Consider the following 16434-nt stretch of genomic DNA (forward strand, 5'->3'; position numbering starts at 1 on the left):
TTTTTGTCTTGCTCCTTCATCTGCTGTGTATTTCTCTGTCTTCTCATTTTGCTTTACTTACTGTGTTTGCAGTCTCCTTTTCGCAGGCTGCAGGTTTGTAGTTCCCATGGTTTTTGGGGTCTGCCCCCAGTGGGTAAGGTTGGTTCAGTGGGTTGTGTAGGCTTCCTGGTGGAGGGGACTGGTGGCTGTGTTCTGATGGATGAGGCTGGATCTTCTTTCTGGTGGGCAGGTCCACGTCTGGTGGTGTGTTTTGGGGTGTCTGTGACCTTATTATGATTTTAGGCAGCCTCTCCGCTAATGGGTGGGGCTGTGTTCCTGTCTTGCTAGTTGTTTGGCATGGGGTGGCCAGTATTGGAGCTTGCTGGTCATTGAGTGGATCTGGGTCTTAGCACTGAGATGGAGAACTCTGGGAGACCTCTCGCCAATTGATATTACATGGGGCCAGGAGGTCTCTGGTGGACCAGTGTCCTGAACTCGGCTCTCCCACCTCAGAGGCTCAGGCCTGACACCTGACCAGAGCACTAAGACCCTCTCAGCCACACGGCTCAGAAGAAAAGGGAGAAAAATAAAATAAAATAAGAAAAAGGAAAAAAAATTGAGTTATTAAAAAATATATTATTAAAATTTTAAAAAGTAATTAAAAAAAAAGAAAGAACAACCAAACCAATAAACAAGTCCACCAATGATAACAAGCGCTAAAAACTCTACTAAAAAGACAAAAAAAGAATCCAAAAAAACCCCAGACAGACAGAACCTTAGGACAAACGGTAAAAGCAAACCTACACAGACAAAAATCACACAAAGCATACATATACACAATCACAAAAAGAGATAAAGGAAATATATATATATATAAAGGAAGAGAGCAACCAAATCAATAAACAAATCTACCAATGATAATAAGCTCTAAATACTAAACTGAGATAAACATAAAACCAGAAACAAATTAGATGCAGAAAGGAAACCCAAGTCTACAGTTGCTCCCAAAGTCCACCTCCTCAATTTGGGATGATTCCTTTACTATTCAGGTATTCCACAGATGCAGGTACATCAAGCTGATTGTGGAGATTTAATCTGCTGCTCCTGAGGCTGTTGGGAGAGATTTCCCTTTCTCTTCTTTGTTCGCACAGCTCCCGGGGTTCAGCTTTGGATTTGGCCCCGCCTCTGCATGTTAGGTCACCCTCTCTTGTCTTTTGTGAAGTCTGAGGTCTTCTGCCAGCGTTCAGTAGGTGTTCTGTATGAATTGTTCCACATGTAGATATATTTTTGATGTATTTGTGGGGAGGCAGGTGATCTCCACGTCTTACTCCTCCACCATCTTGAAGGTCTCCCCCTTAACTTGTATTCTTGAAATAAAATAAACATCTCCGCATTTTTGCAATTGTTCTTTCTTCTTCCTGGAATGTCCTTATTACCCTTTTCTACCAGGTCAGCACTCAAGTGCCTCTCTCTAAATAGTTCATTACTCCTGCCTTAGTGTGCTCATTTTTATTCTAATATTTTTTACATTGTATTAAAATTATATATTTGCCTTTCTATCCTATAAGCTTTGCCACAGTGCTTTTAGCTCCTTGAGGACAGAGGACAGCTGTCTTACCCAACCTGAGTCTCCATTACCTAAATATTGCCAAATGGCAGCTGAAGAGTTTTGTCTTACATGTTAAGCTAACTCTTTGAGTTGAACCAACACATTCTACCCAAGTTTACCATCTATCTATTACATCCAAATTTGTGACATGCTATGGCTGCCAAGCCAACAGTACACATCATCCATACCCAAGTCATCCCAACAAGTGAGCCTCCTGATGGTCTCAGAATTCTCCAGTTCAGACAATCTCATTAATTGTATTTCTTCTTTTTAACACAAATTTAGCCATGATTATCACTGGGAACTGTTCCACCTCAAAGATCTCAAACTGAAATTCTTTCTTTGACCACAAGATCCCCCTCAACAACCAAAGTGTTTTTTCACCTTTAGGGTGTAGCCATCCCCAGTACCTTGTGTCTGGCTTATTTTACTGGTCTCATCAGGCCTCTCCTTTCTGGCCTGAATTCTATGGCCAATCATTTTAATCACGATCTCATTAGCACCCAAGATCACCATGATCTGCTGATCCACCATATATGCTCTTCAACTCCCAGCTTTGTGTTAACCAAAGCATATTTGTTTTGGTTTATATTTCTACTTCTGAGCCTAGCCTTGCAAATTCAGACTATCTCCGTACACAGATTCTTTTTCCTGTATTACCTGCCAGCCTTTCCTCCTCTAAGGTCTCAGAGAAAGAGATGTCCTGGATCCTCTACAAGGATAATCTATCTGGATCTTTTTTCCCATCTTCTCTAGATCTTAATCAACTCCTTAACATCTTCAACTTCACCTTCTCCCCTGACATTGATCCTGATTCTATCTCAAGTGACCTTTTCATCTCTTTCCTAATTTCTCGTGTACTTCTGATTTACAATCTGGATTCTCCCTTTACAAACAGCCCTGTCAGGTCACCAGTTGTCTATTCATCCCCATTCTGCTCAACTTTTTTGCATTACTTATAGCACTGATAACCACTTCTAGTTTAAACTTTCTCCTCTCTGGACTTCCTGTCACTGAATTGTCTTGGTCTTCCTCCAGTTTCGATGACCACTCTGGCCCTGTCTCCTTCATTGGCTCCACTTCCCAGAGCTAAGCCTTAAATGTGATCACACTGTATCAGGCTGGTCTTACCTGCCTTTCCCCACATACTCTCATGATGATCTACCCACTGTGATAGTGATAACCCCTAAATTCTGGCATGTTTTCACACTGTCAGTCACATTTCTGACATGGTTGGGTAATGTTGTATTGAGGAGGAGATTACACTGGATGTCCTCTTATATGATACAACTGGATCCCATGTTGGTCCTTTAATTTTTCAAAAGGCAGTTAATATAGCAATCCATTAAACACCACTTTAATTTAAAATATAACCATACTTTTTCCCCTGAATTCTCTGAGTATAGGTCAACTTGTTGAGAAAATGCTTGTATAAGCCACCTATACTGCACTGGGTAAAATTTCCAGCCTATTTTTAAAAGCAGAGCAGGAATTTAAGATCTGTGAAGCAATCTGTGCATAGAACCTTTCAGAATATTTATTATTTTCCTCCAAGTCTTTTCTAATTCCTAATTATACATTTTGCAGCAATTTTTAAAAGCTATTTACCTATATTAAGTCTTCCAAAGCAGTCAACTTAATTTTCTTACAAACAGTTCTCCTTAATGATGAGGTTTCATCATTTTACCTGATATTTAATTAAACTGCATATTAAGGGTGTGGAGAAACGGGAACCCTTCTACACTGTTGGTGGGAATGTAAATTGGTACAACCACTATGGAAAACAGTACGGAGGTTGCCTAAAAAACTAAAAATAGAACTACCATATGATCCAGCAATCCCACTCCTGGGCATATACCCAGAGAAAACCATAATCTGAAAAGATACGTGCACCCCAATGTTCACTGCAGCACTATTTACAATAGCCAAGACATGGAAGCAACCTAAATGTCCATCAACAGAGGAATGGATAAAAATGATGTGGTACATATATACAGTGGAATATTACTCAGCCATAAAAAATGAAATAATGCCATTAGCAGCAACATGGATGGACCTAGAGATTATCATACTAAGTAAGTCAGACAGAGAAAGACAAATATCATATGATATCACTCATATGTGGAATCTAATTTTAAAAATGATACAAATGAACTCATTTACAAAACAGACTTACAGATATTGAAAACAAACTTATGGTTACCAAAGGGGAAACATGGAGGGGTGGGGAGGGAGGATAAATCAGGAGCTTGGGATGAACATACACACACTACTATACATAAGACAGATGACCAACAAGGACCTGCTGTATAACACAGGGAACTCTACTCAATATTCTGTGATAACTTATATGAGAAAAGAATCTAAAAATGAATGAAAATATGTATGCGTAAAACTGAATTATCTTGCTATACCCCAGAAACTAACACAATATTGTAAATCAACTATACTCCAGTAAAGCTAAAATTAAAACAAACCCAAAACATTGCACATTACAATAACGAGGGTAAATGAATTTGGGAACAAACAATTCACCCTGGGTAGCAATGAAAGTATTTGGCTGTACTGGCGAGTAGCCTATCAGCCACGAGCATTCAGCACGCTGTGGTATCAGTCAGTGTGTTTTACAGAGAAAAAGGAGAGTGACAGTTAATTTGGTAAGGCACATAAGTGAAAGAAAAAGAACAAGTTCGCATATTAAAGCCATGTTAAGTCAGGAATGATATGGAGATAAGAACAGTAACCAAGCCTAGATGTCCTCACCTCTACTCTGTTCAGTGCCACGATATTTCTAGACTGATACTTAAGAGTGATTAAGATTCACATATGAAATGACAATCTATTTTAAAAATTAAACTGGAAAAATGATGAAAATCCCTAAATAACAGACACATCTATTTGTGGCCTATTTCCTATGTCTTTAAGGACTGTGAAAAACTTACTTACTCTACATGTAGGTACAATGATGGGTTTCCTTCCCCGATGAAAATAAAAAATTAAGACTTTTAAGATCCTACCCACCTTTTTATATTGTAATAATATTCAAGCGACTATCACTAAAGAGTTTAAATGAATGCAGTATTTGGGGGAACAGAGAAAACCTTCCTGTTGCCAATATTTTAAAAAACAAATAATAAACAATTAGTTTCAATAATGCTGTAGAGAGTTGTTAAGTATTTCACAAGTGCAAGGTGAACTTAACTCATTAACCTCAATGGAGTACAGAAGGAAGAACCCAGAACTCAGTGGATCATACTGTTCTACGTTACTAACTTTGAGGATTACTAATTTTCCCTTTTTGTCCCCCAAAGTTAGCTCTTCCCCAACTTAGCAAGAACCTTCTAAATATAACTACAAGTAGAATAAAACAATTGGAGGAAGTAAAACCTTTTGTTTTCCTGCAACATATAAAGGAAAAAGAAAGGCAAAAGCAATGTTCAAAAAATAAGCAATTGTTATAATATGTTTGAATGAATTTTTCTCCTCCACTAGTCTTGGAAGAGCAGTTATATTTCTCCTTTTCTTATTAGATGCTATTTGCATTTTTGAAATATTAGCAAAACACTCAAAAGGCAGAGCTTGGTTCAAGATGGCGGAGTAGAAGGATGTGCTCTCACTCCCGCTTGCGAGAACACCAGAATCACAACTAACTGCTGAACAATCATCGACAGGAAGACATTGGAACTCACCAAAAAAGATACCCCACATCCAAAGACAAAGGAGAAGCCACAATGAGATGGTAGGAGTGGTGCAATCACAATAAAATCAAATCCCATAACTGCTTGGTGGGTGACTCACAAACTGGAGAGCACTTATACCACAGAAGTCCACCCACTGGAGTAAAGGTCCTGAGCCCCATGTCAGGCTTCCCAACCCGCAGGTCCGACAACGGGAGGAGGAATTCCTAGAGAATCAGACTTTGAAGGCTAGCGGGATTTGACTGCAGGACTTCAACAGGACTGGGGGAAACAGAGACTTCACTCTTGGAGGGCACACACAAAGTAGCATGCGCATCGGAACCCAGGGGAAGGAGCAGTGACCCCATAGGAGACTGAACCAGACCTACCTGCTAGTGTTGGAGGGTCTCCTGCAGAGGCAGGGGGTGGCTGTGTCTCACCGCGACGACAAGGACACTGGCAGTGGAAGTTCTGGGAGGTACTCCTTGGTGTGAGCCCTCCCTGAGTCTGCCATTAGCCTCACCAAAGAACCCAGGTAGGCTCCAGTGTTGGGTCGCCTTAGGCCAAACAACCAAGAGAAAGGGAACCCAGCCCCACCCATCAGCAGACAAGTAGATTAAAGATTTACTAAGCTCTGCCCACCAGAGCAACACCTAGCTCTACCCACCACCAGTCCCTCCTATCAGGAAACCTGCTTAAGCCTCTTAGATAGCCTCATCCACCAGAGGGCAGACAGCAGAAGCAAGAAGAACTACAATTCTGCAGCCTGTGGAACAAAAACCACATTCACAGAAAGATAGGCAAGATGAAAAGGCAGAGGGCTATGTACCAGATGAAGGAACAAGATAACACCCCAGAAAAACAACTAAATGAAGTAGAGATAGGCAACCTTCCAGAAAAAGAATTCAGAATAATGATAGTGAAGATGATTCAGGACCTCGGAAAAAGAATGGAGGCAAAGATGGAGAAGATGCAAGAAATGTTTAACAAAGACCTAGAAGAATTAAAGAACAAACAGAGATGAACAATACAATAACTGAAATGAAAAATACACTAGAAGGAATCAACAGCAGAATAACTGAGGCAGAAGAACAGATAAGTGACCTGGAAGACAGAATGGTGGAATTCACTGCTGCGGAACAGAATAAAGAAAAAAGAATGAAAAGAAATGAAGACAGCCTAAGAAACCTCTGGGACAACATTAAACGCAACAACATTCGCATTATAGGGGTCCCAGAAGGAGAAGAGAGAGTGAAAGGACCAGAGAAAATATTTGAAGAGACTATAGTCGAAAACTTCCCTAACATGGGAAAGGAAATAGCAACCCAAGTCCAGGAAGTGCAGAGAGTCCCATACAGGATAAACACAAGGAGAAACACGCCGAGACACATAGTAATCAAATTGGCAAAAATTAAAGACAAAGAAAAATTATTGAAAGCAGCAAGGGAAGAATGACAAATAACATACAAGGGAACTCCCATAAGGTTAACAGCTGATTTCTCAGCAGAAACTACAAGCCAGAAGGGAGTGGCATGATATACTTAAAGTGATGAAAGGGAAGAATCTACAACCAAGATTACTCTACCCGGCAAGGATCTCATTCATATTTGATGGAGAAATCAAAAGCTTTACAGACAAGCAAAAGCGAAGAGAATTCAGCACCACCAAACCAGCTCTACAGCAAATGCTAAAGGAACTTCTCTAAGTGCGAAACACAAGAGAAGAAAAGGACCTACAAAAACAAACCCAAAACAATTAAGAAAATGGTAATAGGAACATACATATCGATAATTACCTTAAACGTGAACGGATTAAATGCTCCAACCAAAAGACACAGGCTTGCTGAATGGATACAAAAACAAGACCCATATAATATGCTGTCTACAAGAGTCCGACTGCAGACCTAGGGACACATACAGACTGAAAGTGAGGGGATGGAAAAAGATATTCCATGCAAATGGAAATCAAAAGAAAGCTGGAGTAGCAATACTCATATCAGATAACAGACTTTAAAATAAAGAATGTTACAAGAGACAAGGAAGGACACTACATAATGATCAAGGGATCAATCCAAGAAGAAGATAAAACAATTATAAATACATATGCACCCAACATAGGAGCACCTCAATACATAAGGCAACTGCTAACAGCTATAAAACAGGAAAGCGACAGTAAAACAATAACAGTGGGGGACTTTAACACCTCACTTACACCAATGGACAGATCATACAAAGAGAAAATTAATAAAGGAAACACAAGCTTTAAATGACACAACAGACCAGATAGATTTAATTGATATTTATAGGACATTGCATCCAAAAACAGATTACACTTTCTTCTCAAGTGCACATGGAACATTCTCCAGGATAGATCACATCTTGGGTCACAAATCAAGTCTTAGTAAATTTAAGAAAACTGAAATCATACCAAGCATCTTTTCTGACCACAACACTATGAGATTAGAAATCAATGACATGGAAAAAAACGTAAAAAACACAAAAAAATGAAGGCTAAACAATACATTACTAAATAACCAAGAGATCACTGAAGAAATCAAAGAGGAAATCAAAAAATACCTAGAGACAAATGACAATGAAAACATGATGATCCAAAACCTATGGGAGGCAGCAAAAGCCATTCTAAGAGGAAAGTTTATTGCTATATGAGCCTACCTCAAGAAACAAGAAAAATCTCAAATAAAACAATCTAACCTTACACCTAAAGGGGCTAGAGAAAGAAGAACAAACAAAACCCACAGTTAGCAGAAAGCAAGAAATCATCAAGATCAGAGCAGAAATAAATGAAATAGAAACAGAACAATAGCAAAGATCAATAAAACTAAAAGCTGGTTCTTTGAGAAGATAAAATCAATAAACTCCTCAAATCAATAAAATTAGAAATGAAAAAGGAGAAGTTATAACAGACACCACAGAAACACGAAGCATCCTAAGAGACTACTACAAGCAACGCTATGCCAATAAAATGGACAGCCTGGAAGAAATGGACAAATTCTTAGAAAGGTATAACCTTCCAAGAATGAACCAGGAAGAAACAGAATATATGAACAGACCAATCACAAGTAATGAAATTGAAAGTGTGATTAAAAATCTTCCAACAGGGCTTCCCTGGTGGCGCAGTGGGTGAGAGTCCGCCTGCCGATGCAGGGGACGTGGGTTCGTGCCCTGGTCCAGGAAGATCCCACATGCTGCGGAGCACCTGGACCCGTGAGCCATGGCTGCTGAGCCTGCGCGTCCAGAGCCTGTGCTCCGCAATGGGAGAGGCCACAACAGTGAGAGGCCTGCGTACCACAAAAAAAAAAAAAAAAAAAAATATCTTCCAACAAACAACAGTCCAGGACCAGATGGCTTCACAGGTGAATTCTATCAAACATTTAGAGAAGAGCTAACACCCATCTTTCTCAAATGCTTCCAAAAAATTGCAGAGGAAGGAACACTCCCAAACTCATTCTATGAGGCCACCATCACCCTGATACCAAAACCAGACAAAGATACTACAAAAAAAGAAAATGACAGACCAATATCACTGATGAATATAGATGCAAAAATTCTCAACAAAATACTAGCAAACAGAATCCAACAACACATTAAAAGGATCATACACCATGATCAAGTGGGATTTATCCCAGGGATGCAAGAATTCTTCAATATACGCAAATCAATCAATGTAATACACCAATATTAACAAACTCAAGAAGAAAAACAATATGATCATCTCAATAGATGCAGAAAAAGCTTTTGACCAAATTCAACACCCATTTATGATAAAAACTCTCCAGAAAGTGGGCATAGAGGGAACCTACCTCAACATAATAAAGGCCATATATGACAAACCCACAGCAAACATCATTCTCAATGGTGAGAAAGTGAAAGCATTTCCTCTAAGATTAGGAACAAGATAAGGATGTCCACTCTCACTACTATTATGCAACATAGTTTTGGAAGTCCTAGCCATGGCAATCACAGAAGAAAAAGAAATAAAAGGAATACAAATTGGAAAAGAAGTAAAACTGACACTGTTTGCAGATGACATGATACTATACATAGAGAATCCTAAAGATGCTACCAGAAAACTACTAGAGGTAATCAATGAATTTGGTGAAGTAGCAGGATACAAAATTAATGCACAGAAATCTCTTGCATTCCTATACACTAACGATGAAACACCTGAAAGAGAAATTAAGGAAACACTCCCATTTACCACTGCAACAAAAAGAATAAAATACCTATATGCAAAGAAGAAAAAGAATAAAAGACCTGTATGCAGAAAACTATAAGACAATGATGAAAGAAATTAAAGATGATACCAACAGGTGGAGAGATATACCATGTTCTTGGATTGGAAGAATCAATATTTGGAACATGACTATACTACCCAAAGCAATCTACAGATTCAATGCAATCCCTATCAAACTACCAATGGCATTTAAAAAAATTAATTAATTTATTTTGGCTGCACTGGGTCTTCGTTGCGGTACACAGGCTTCCTCTGGTTACGGTGCGCGGGCTTCTCACTGCGGTGGCTTCTCTTGTTGCAGAGCATGGGCTCTAGGCGTGCGGGCTTTAGTAGTTGTGGCTCGTGGGCTCTAGAGCACAGGCTCAGTAGTCGTGGTGCACAGGTTTAGTTGCTCCGCGGCACGTGGCATCTTCCCGGACCAGGGCTCGAACCCGTGTCCCCTGCACTGGCAGGTGGATTCCTAACCACTGCACCACCAGGGAAACCCCTATGGCATTTTTAACGGAACTAGAACAAAAAAATCTTAAAATTTGTAGAGAGACATAAAAGACCCCGAATAGCCAAAGCAGTCTTGAGGGAAAAAAACGGAGCTGGAGGAATCAGACGCCCTGACTTCAGACAATACTACAAACTTACAGTAATCAAGGCAATATAGTATGGGCACAAAAACAGAAATATAGATTAATGGAACAAGACAGAAAGCCCAGAGATAAACCCACACACCTACGGTCAACTAATCTATGACAAAGGAGGCAAGGATATATAATGGAGAAAAGACAGTCTCCTCAATAAGTGATGCTGGGAAAACTGGACAGCTACATGTAAAAGAATGAAATTAGAACACTGCCTAATACCATACATAAAAATAAACTCAAAATGCATTAGAGACCTAAATATAATACCGGACACTATAAAACTCTTAGAGGAAAACATAGGAAGAACACTCTTTGACATAAATCACAGCAAGATCTTTTTTGACCCACTTCCTAGAGTAATGGAAATAAAAACAAAAATAAACAAATGGGATCTAATGAAACTTAAAAGCTTTTGCACAGCAAAGGAAATCATAAACAAGACAAAAAGACAACCCTCAGAATGGGAGAAAATATTTGCAAACGAATCAACAAAGGATTAATCTCCAAAATATATAAACAACTCATGCAGCTCAATATTAAAAAAACAAACAACCCAATCCAAAAATGGGCAGAAGACCTAAATAGACATTTCTCCAAAGAAGACATACAGATGGCCAAGAAGCACATGAAAAGTTGCTCAACATCACTCATAATTAGAGAAATGCAAATCAAAACCACAGTGAGGTATCACCTCACACCAGTTAGAATGGGCATCATCAGAAAATCTACAAACAACAAATGCTGGAGAGGGTGTGGAGAAAAGGGAATCCTCTTGCACTGTTGGTGGGAATGTAAATTGATACAGCCACTATGGAGAACAGTATGGAGGTTCCTTAAAAAACTAAAAGTAGAACTACCATATGACCCAGCAATCGCACTACTGGGCATATACCCAGATAAAACCATAATTCAAAAAGACACATGCACCCCAATGTTCATTGCAGGAATATTTACAATTGCCAGGTCATGGAAGCAACCTAAATGTCCATTGACAGACGAATGGATAAAGAAGATGTGGTACATATATACAATGGAATATTACTCAGCCATAAAAAGGAACAAAACTGGGTCATTTGTAGAGACGTGGGTGGACCCAGAGACTGTCATACAGAGTGAAGTACGTCGGACAGAGAAAAACAAGTATCGCGTATTAACGCATATATGTGGAACGTATAAAAATGGTACAGATGAACCGGTTTGCAGGGTAGAAATTGAGACACAGATGTAGAGAGCAAACGTATGGACACCAAGGGGGGAAAGCCACGGGGGAGTGGGGGTGGTGGTGTGATGAATTGGGCAATTGGGATTGACATGTATACACTGATGTGTATAAAATGGATGACTAATAAGAACCTGCTGTATAAAAAAATAAATTCAAAAAATAACACTCAAGAGGAAAAAATTTTCAATGACTATTAGTTCTTTAAAACACTAGATATGATACAATAATCAGTTTAGGGTCTGTTCAAATTTGAGAGCTTTAATTGGCCTGTGGGTGGGTTGGATGTGCTGTTAAATATTGTGCATAATTAGGGATGTGTGTGTAAACAAGATATTTCAGCATAAATTGAATTATTCTATCAGGTAATATGTAACACTATCTAACCTTTTGCAAACTGCTGGTGTCCTTTTTTTCTGTGAATACTGTCATACAAAAAAAAAAAAAAAGCCTCAGTACTGAGATGCAAGCAAAGTTGACATTTTGCATAATCTGTGTTCCTGCCTGTCTTTTAATATTAAGTTGCTTTTTTTCTTCTAACATAAGAAGATGCTAGCCCACTAAAAGAAAAGAAGGAGAGGGAGAATAATATTTTATGAGGGTTTCAAATCTTATTTTAAACCAGTGAGGAAAAATAATGTACATGAGTTGTGGTTCACAAATTGATGAAGAATAATGATGTAGCCATGATAATACATCACATGATCATTGAACATGGCCCTCAACAAACTGGCCATGAACTTAATCATTTACTATAACTAGTCAGTCAAATAGAAACTCAGCCAAAACAAGTCTGTCTGATTATAGTCATAGCAGGAATAAGCCTTTATACCTTTTACCTTGCGGGTTACTTATTTTCTCTAACACATCCAAATAAATCATACACGTGAACAATTCAGCTGTAAATAATATATGGAAAATCTTCAACCAGTAACTCTAAAAGTCAATACTAGCTTATATATGAAACATAATAAGCAATAATTCAAAGTCTTCTTGGTTACTGAAATTCTCTGAGAAAAGAAATTTCACTACTCAATTGCTAATAAGTAATTGAAAAGTGGCAAACTGGAAGGGCTTTCGGCTGTTGGAAAGTTTGTGGTTTTCCCTATTTTTCACAAGTGTTTCCCCATAACCAGTAAGGGTCAACGTGACCAAGAATTATTCTTCAGTGCCCACCTGCAACAGTTCCCTAAAATTAAAAAGTAATGCTGGGCACTTTTAGTATCTCAGAATATAGTTCATCAAAGCTTGTAATTTTACAGACTGAGAAACTAAGGTTGAAAAAGATAAAGAGATGCATCCAAAGTTACAAGATGGTGGCAGAGCATGACCCAGCACTGAAAACCTCGCAGGAGGTTCATGTGACTCTGGGTCAACTGCAGGGCCACCTCTCTGCCTTTATCACCACAGCCTCTACGTGTGGCCCAGGCTCAGCACAACAGAAACCAGAATCTTTTTAAATTATGATTCTCTGGGACTTCCCTGGTGGTCCCGTGGCTAAGACTCCGCGCTCCCAATGCAGGGGGCCAGGGTTCAATCCCTGGTCAGGGAACTAGATCCCACATGCCACAACTAAGAGTCCACATACTGCAACTAAAGATCCTGTGTGCCACAACTAAGACCTGACCCCGCACAGCCAAATAATAAATAAATAAATGTTTAAAAAAAAACCCAAAACACTATGATTCTCAACAACCTCAAAGTTAGTGCTGTGTCTCCTAACATACTACTTATAACGTCATTAGCAGAAACTCTCACTTGGTACATGTGTTAACAGCTAAAAAAGAATATCAAAACCACCTGTGATTAAGTAAAATTTATGAAAACAGTATTAAGCAAACTTTTATTTTCTGATGTAAATTGTCTGATTTAAAGAAAAAGGAATGCATTCTTTCATCATCAACAAGAGAGAACATCTGACATCAATTAACTCTCATCTACTTTAAAGTGAAGAATTAAACACAAAATTACCTTTGAAGGTTTCAAGTTCCTTCCTGTAGGAAAAAAAAGATATAAATTTATTAATCTATTCCCAATGGAAACTGCTCTTAGATTATAAAGTTTTAAGTACTTCAAATGCCCAGAGTGGTATTTCTAGATGCTCACATGTCAATTATACTTCAGTGAAATTACCAGTACAATTAGCCTAAAGCTACTATTTTCCGTTTTTCTGCTATTACCCTATTAATGGCTCAAAAAAGTTCTACCAAAATTTAAACTATTAAAACACTGAAATACTTATAAGAAGACATACAGCATTTTAATGCCAGCTAGGAACCATCTAGTATATGTAAGAATCAGTTTATAAAAGCACTTAACAATTTTCCCTCCACTGATAAATATTAAACAACAGATTTTTAAAATCTTTAATTAAAAATCATCCAGAATAGGAGCAGTGTTTTCCCCTGTTAAATGAAAGGGGAGAGCATATATCAAAGGACTGAAGTCCATAGATCATCCTGACACAAAAGGGCCAAGCCTCCAGGAAATCCTCTGGTTTGTAATTTTGTCAGTGTCAATTAGCGATGCTGAAACACAAAGTTTCCTGGGGAAGTGTAAAGCCAGGGAAGATAGATGAACAATCATATAACAAAACATTTTTTTAAATAAATCTATTTATTTATTCATTCATTCATTTATGGCTCTGTTGGGTCTTCGTTGCTGCGCATGAGCTTTCTCTACCTGGGGCGAGCGGGAGTTACTCTTCGTTGTGGTGTGCAGGCTTCTCACTGCAGTGGCTTCTCTTGTTACAGAGCACGGGCTCTAGGCACGCGGGCTTCAGTAATTGTGGCACGCAGGCTCAGTAGTTATGGCTTGCAGGCTCTAGAGCGCAGGCTCAGTAGTTGTGGTGCACGGGCTTAGTTGCTCCGTGGCATGTGGGAATCTTCCCGGACTAGGGCTCGAACCCGTGTCCCCTGCATTGGCAGGTGGATTCTAAACCACTGTGCCACCAGGGAAGTCCCCATAATACAAAACATTTTTGACAAAGAAGTCAAAAGCAAGTTTTTTTCAGGTTTTCCTTTATAATTTTGTAATTATATTTTTCTCATTATCAGTACTAATAATTTTGAGGAGGCAAATTCATTTAGTAAAGGTTTGTTATCCCACTCAAAATATGAGACATTTCTTTTATTTGCATGTACGTTTTACTAAAAATCTAGAGCTATTTTAGATTCTCAAATCAGTATTCCACATTGCTAATTACAATACCCGTCACGCTCCAAAACAGCTGACTACAATGAACAGCTGGCTGGTGGAACTGGCAAGGTGCCACTGAAAAGCCAATATTCTTGTAACAGCCAAGTGAAGGTTCTTAAATCAGATGGTCATCTCACCCCTCTTTTTTTTCTAAAAATACCAACTCATCATAATATTGCCCCAGCACCACAGTTCATTAACTAAGAAAAAAGAATGTTATTTTCAATCCTATCATTTAAAAAAAAAAGAGTGCAATTGCTTCCCTTGAGCCAATAGCCCAACTGCATTCTTAAAAGACTAGGTACAAAGTAAACATGCCTAAAACCTACGTTACACTCCAATAACGGGATGAAAGCCGAAATAGCCCTGGCGGAAAGGCAACATGTATTGTAAGAGAATATCCTGAAGAGAGACCTTCAATCTTTTTTTTTCTCTACTTCTTATCGCTGCCCTCGTGTGAGCAATCCCCTACGGCCACCAAGGGGTGGACAAGATGACGGAACACTCAGTTCAGTATTTAGGAAGTAATTCTTTTCTCTCCGATTACAGTCTTTAGATAGTGTCTGCCTTCCTTCTTTTAGAACATGCAGCAGTAAACAAAATTTCAAAAAAGCACCTCCTGTTTTAAAAAGGTGGAACTTGGAGTAATGATTTCAGACATTGCTTTTCCCTTACTCTCGCCCTGAATGCTAGAAACCATAAAGCGAAGAATCCAGTGTCTACTTTATTAATGAGTCATTGCCCAATTGAGGGAAGCTTTCACGTGGAAGGGAAGCTTACCATGCCCACCTTCCAACCTTCTGGCTGCCTCATCAAAGCAACGGAAAGCTGCTATGAGAAAAGAGGAAAGGCGAGCCGGGTGCTCTCCCTAGACACCTCTGCTTACAGACTGTCATGACCCACGGCAGTTCAAGAAACTTCCTCTCAGGAAGTAATCCACTCCTGTACCCAATTCCTAAGAAAGAAGACTGGCTGAGGTAGTGGTGGTACAGATAACAGTGGTTTAAGCTAAAAGTCAGTACTACGGAACTTTTAAAGAACTGATAAAGGAAATGAGTAGCACTGAAAGCCTTGAAGTGTTGTAATTTTTAGGGCAAACTCCACAATGTCAGAGGTAACAGCATCTGGAAATACAGAAGATATAAGAGAAGGGAGGGAAAGGCACGTCAAGCAGAGGTAACGGTGAAAGTGAAGCCGTGGAGGCTGAACGGTGTGGGTTATCTTTAGGAAAGAACAATTCAGAAGAGCAGTTGAATGAAGAGAAAGTAGTGGGAGATGAGGCTAAAGAGGTAGAGGATTCTGAGTGCCAGGCTAAAAGGATTTGGTTTTATTTTTAGCAGGAGAAAAACTTGAGCAAATCTGTGCTTTGGGAAGAACATTCTAGCCGTGATGGACAGATGCACTAACGAGGGGGAGCATAAAGCAGGGAGCACTCAGGAAACCATCAGAAGAGTTTGAAGAAGAGCCAACTAGTGCCTGGAAAGGGCAACATAAGTGGCAATGGCCATGAAGAGAGGGAGTCCAATTTGAAAAACGCCATGGAGAAGACTCAACAGACCATGGCAACTGATGACATGGGCACAAGTACATAACCGTGAGAGTTCTAGTCTGGATCACTGGAAGGAAAGGGAATTCGTTAGCAGAACACTTAGGAAGAGGAGCAGATTTTGGAGGGCAGCGCATGAGTTCAGTTTGGAACTTAATGAAATAATCTAGAAGGTAGGAAACCTAAGGCTGGTGATGCTGAAAGACATGACTCCCATCCCCTGAAACCCACTCAGGGATTCAGCTCCCCCACTGCCCGTTCAGTCCTGAACCTACTCCAGCTTGGCTTCCACACCCCACCACTGCAAAGTGAGGGTC

The 16434-nt window shown here is 39.4% G+C and overlaps 1 protein-coding gene across 1 annotated transcript in view; it reads right to left on the minus strand.

Moving 5' to 3' along the window:
• The window catches only part of DTNBP1 (dystrobrevin binding protein 1), a 120208-nt gene that overhangs the window by 54206 nt on the left and 49568 nt on the right, over positions 1-16434 (minus strand). Inside the window, exon 7 of the mRNA XM_082664388.1 lies at positions 13345-13367. Coding sequence (XP_082520514.1) covers positions 13345-13367 — 23 coding nt within the window. The remainder of the gene's footprint in view (positions 1-13344; positions 13368-16434) is intronic.

Source organism: Grampus griseus (genome assembly GCF_964374135.1).
Source record: "Grampus griseus genome assembly, chromosome: 10".
In the NCBI taxonomy this organism is placed as follows: Eukaryota; Metazoa; Chordata; class Mammalia; order Artiodactyla; family Delphinidae; genus Grampus; species Grampus griseus.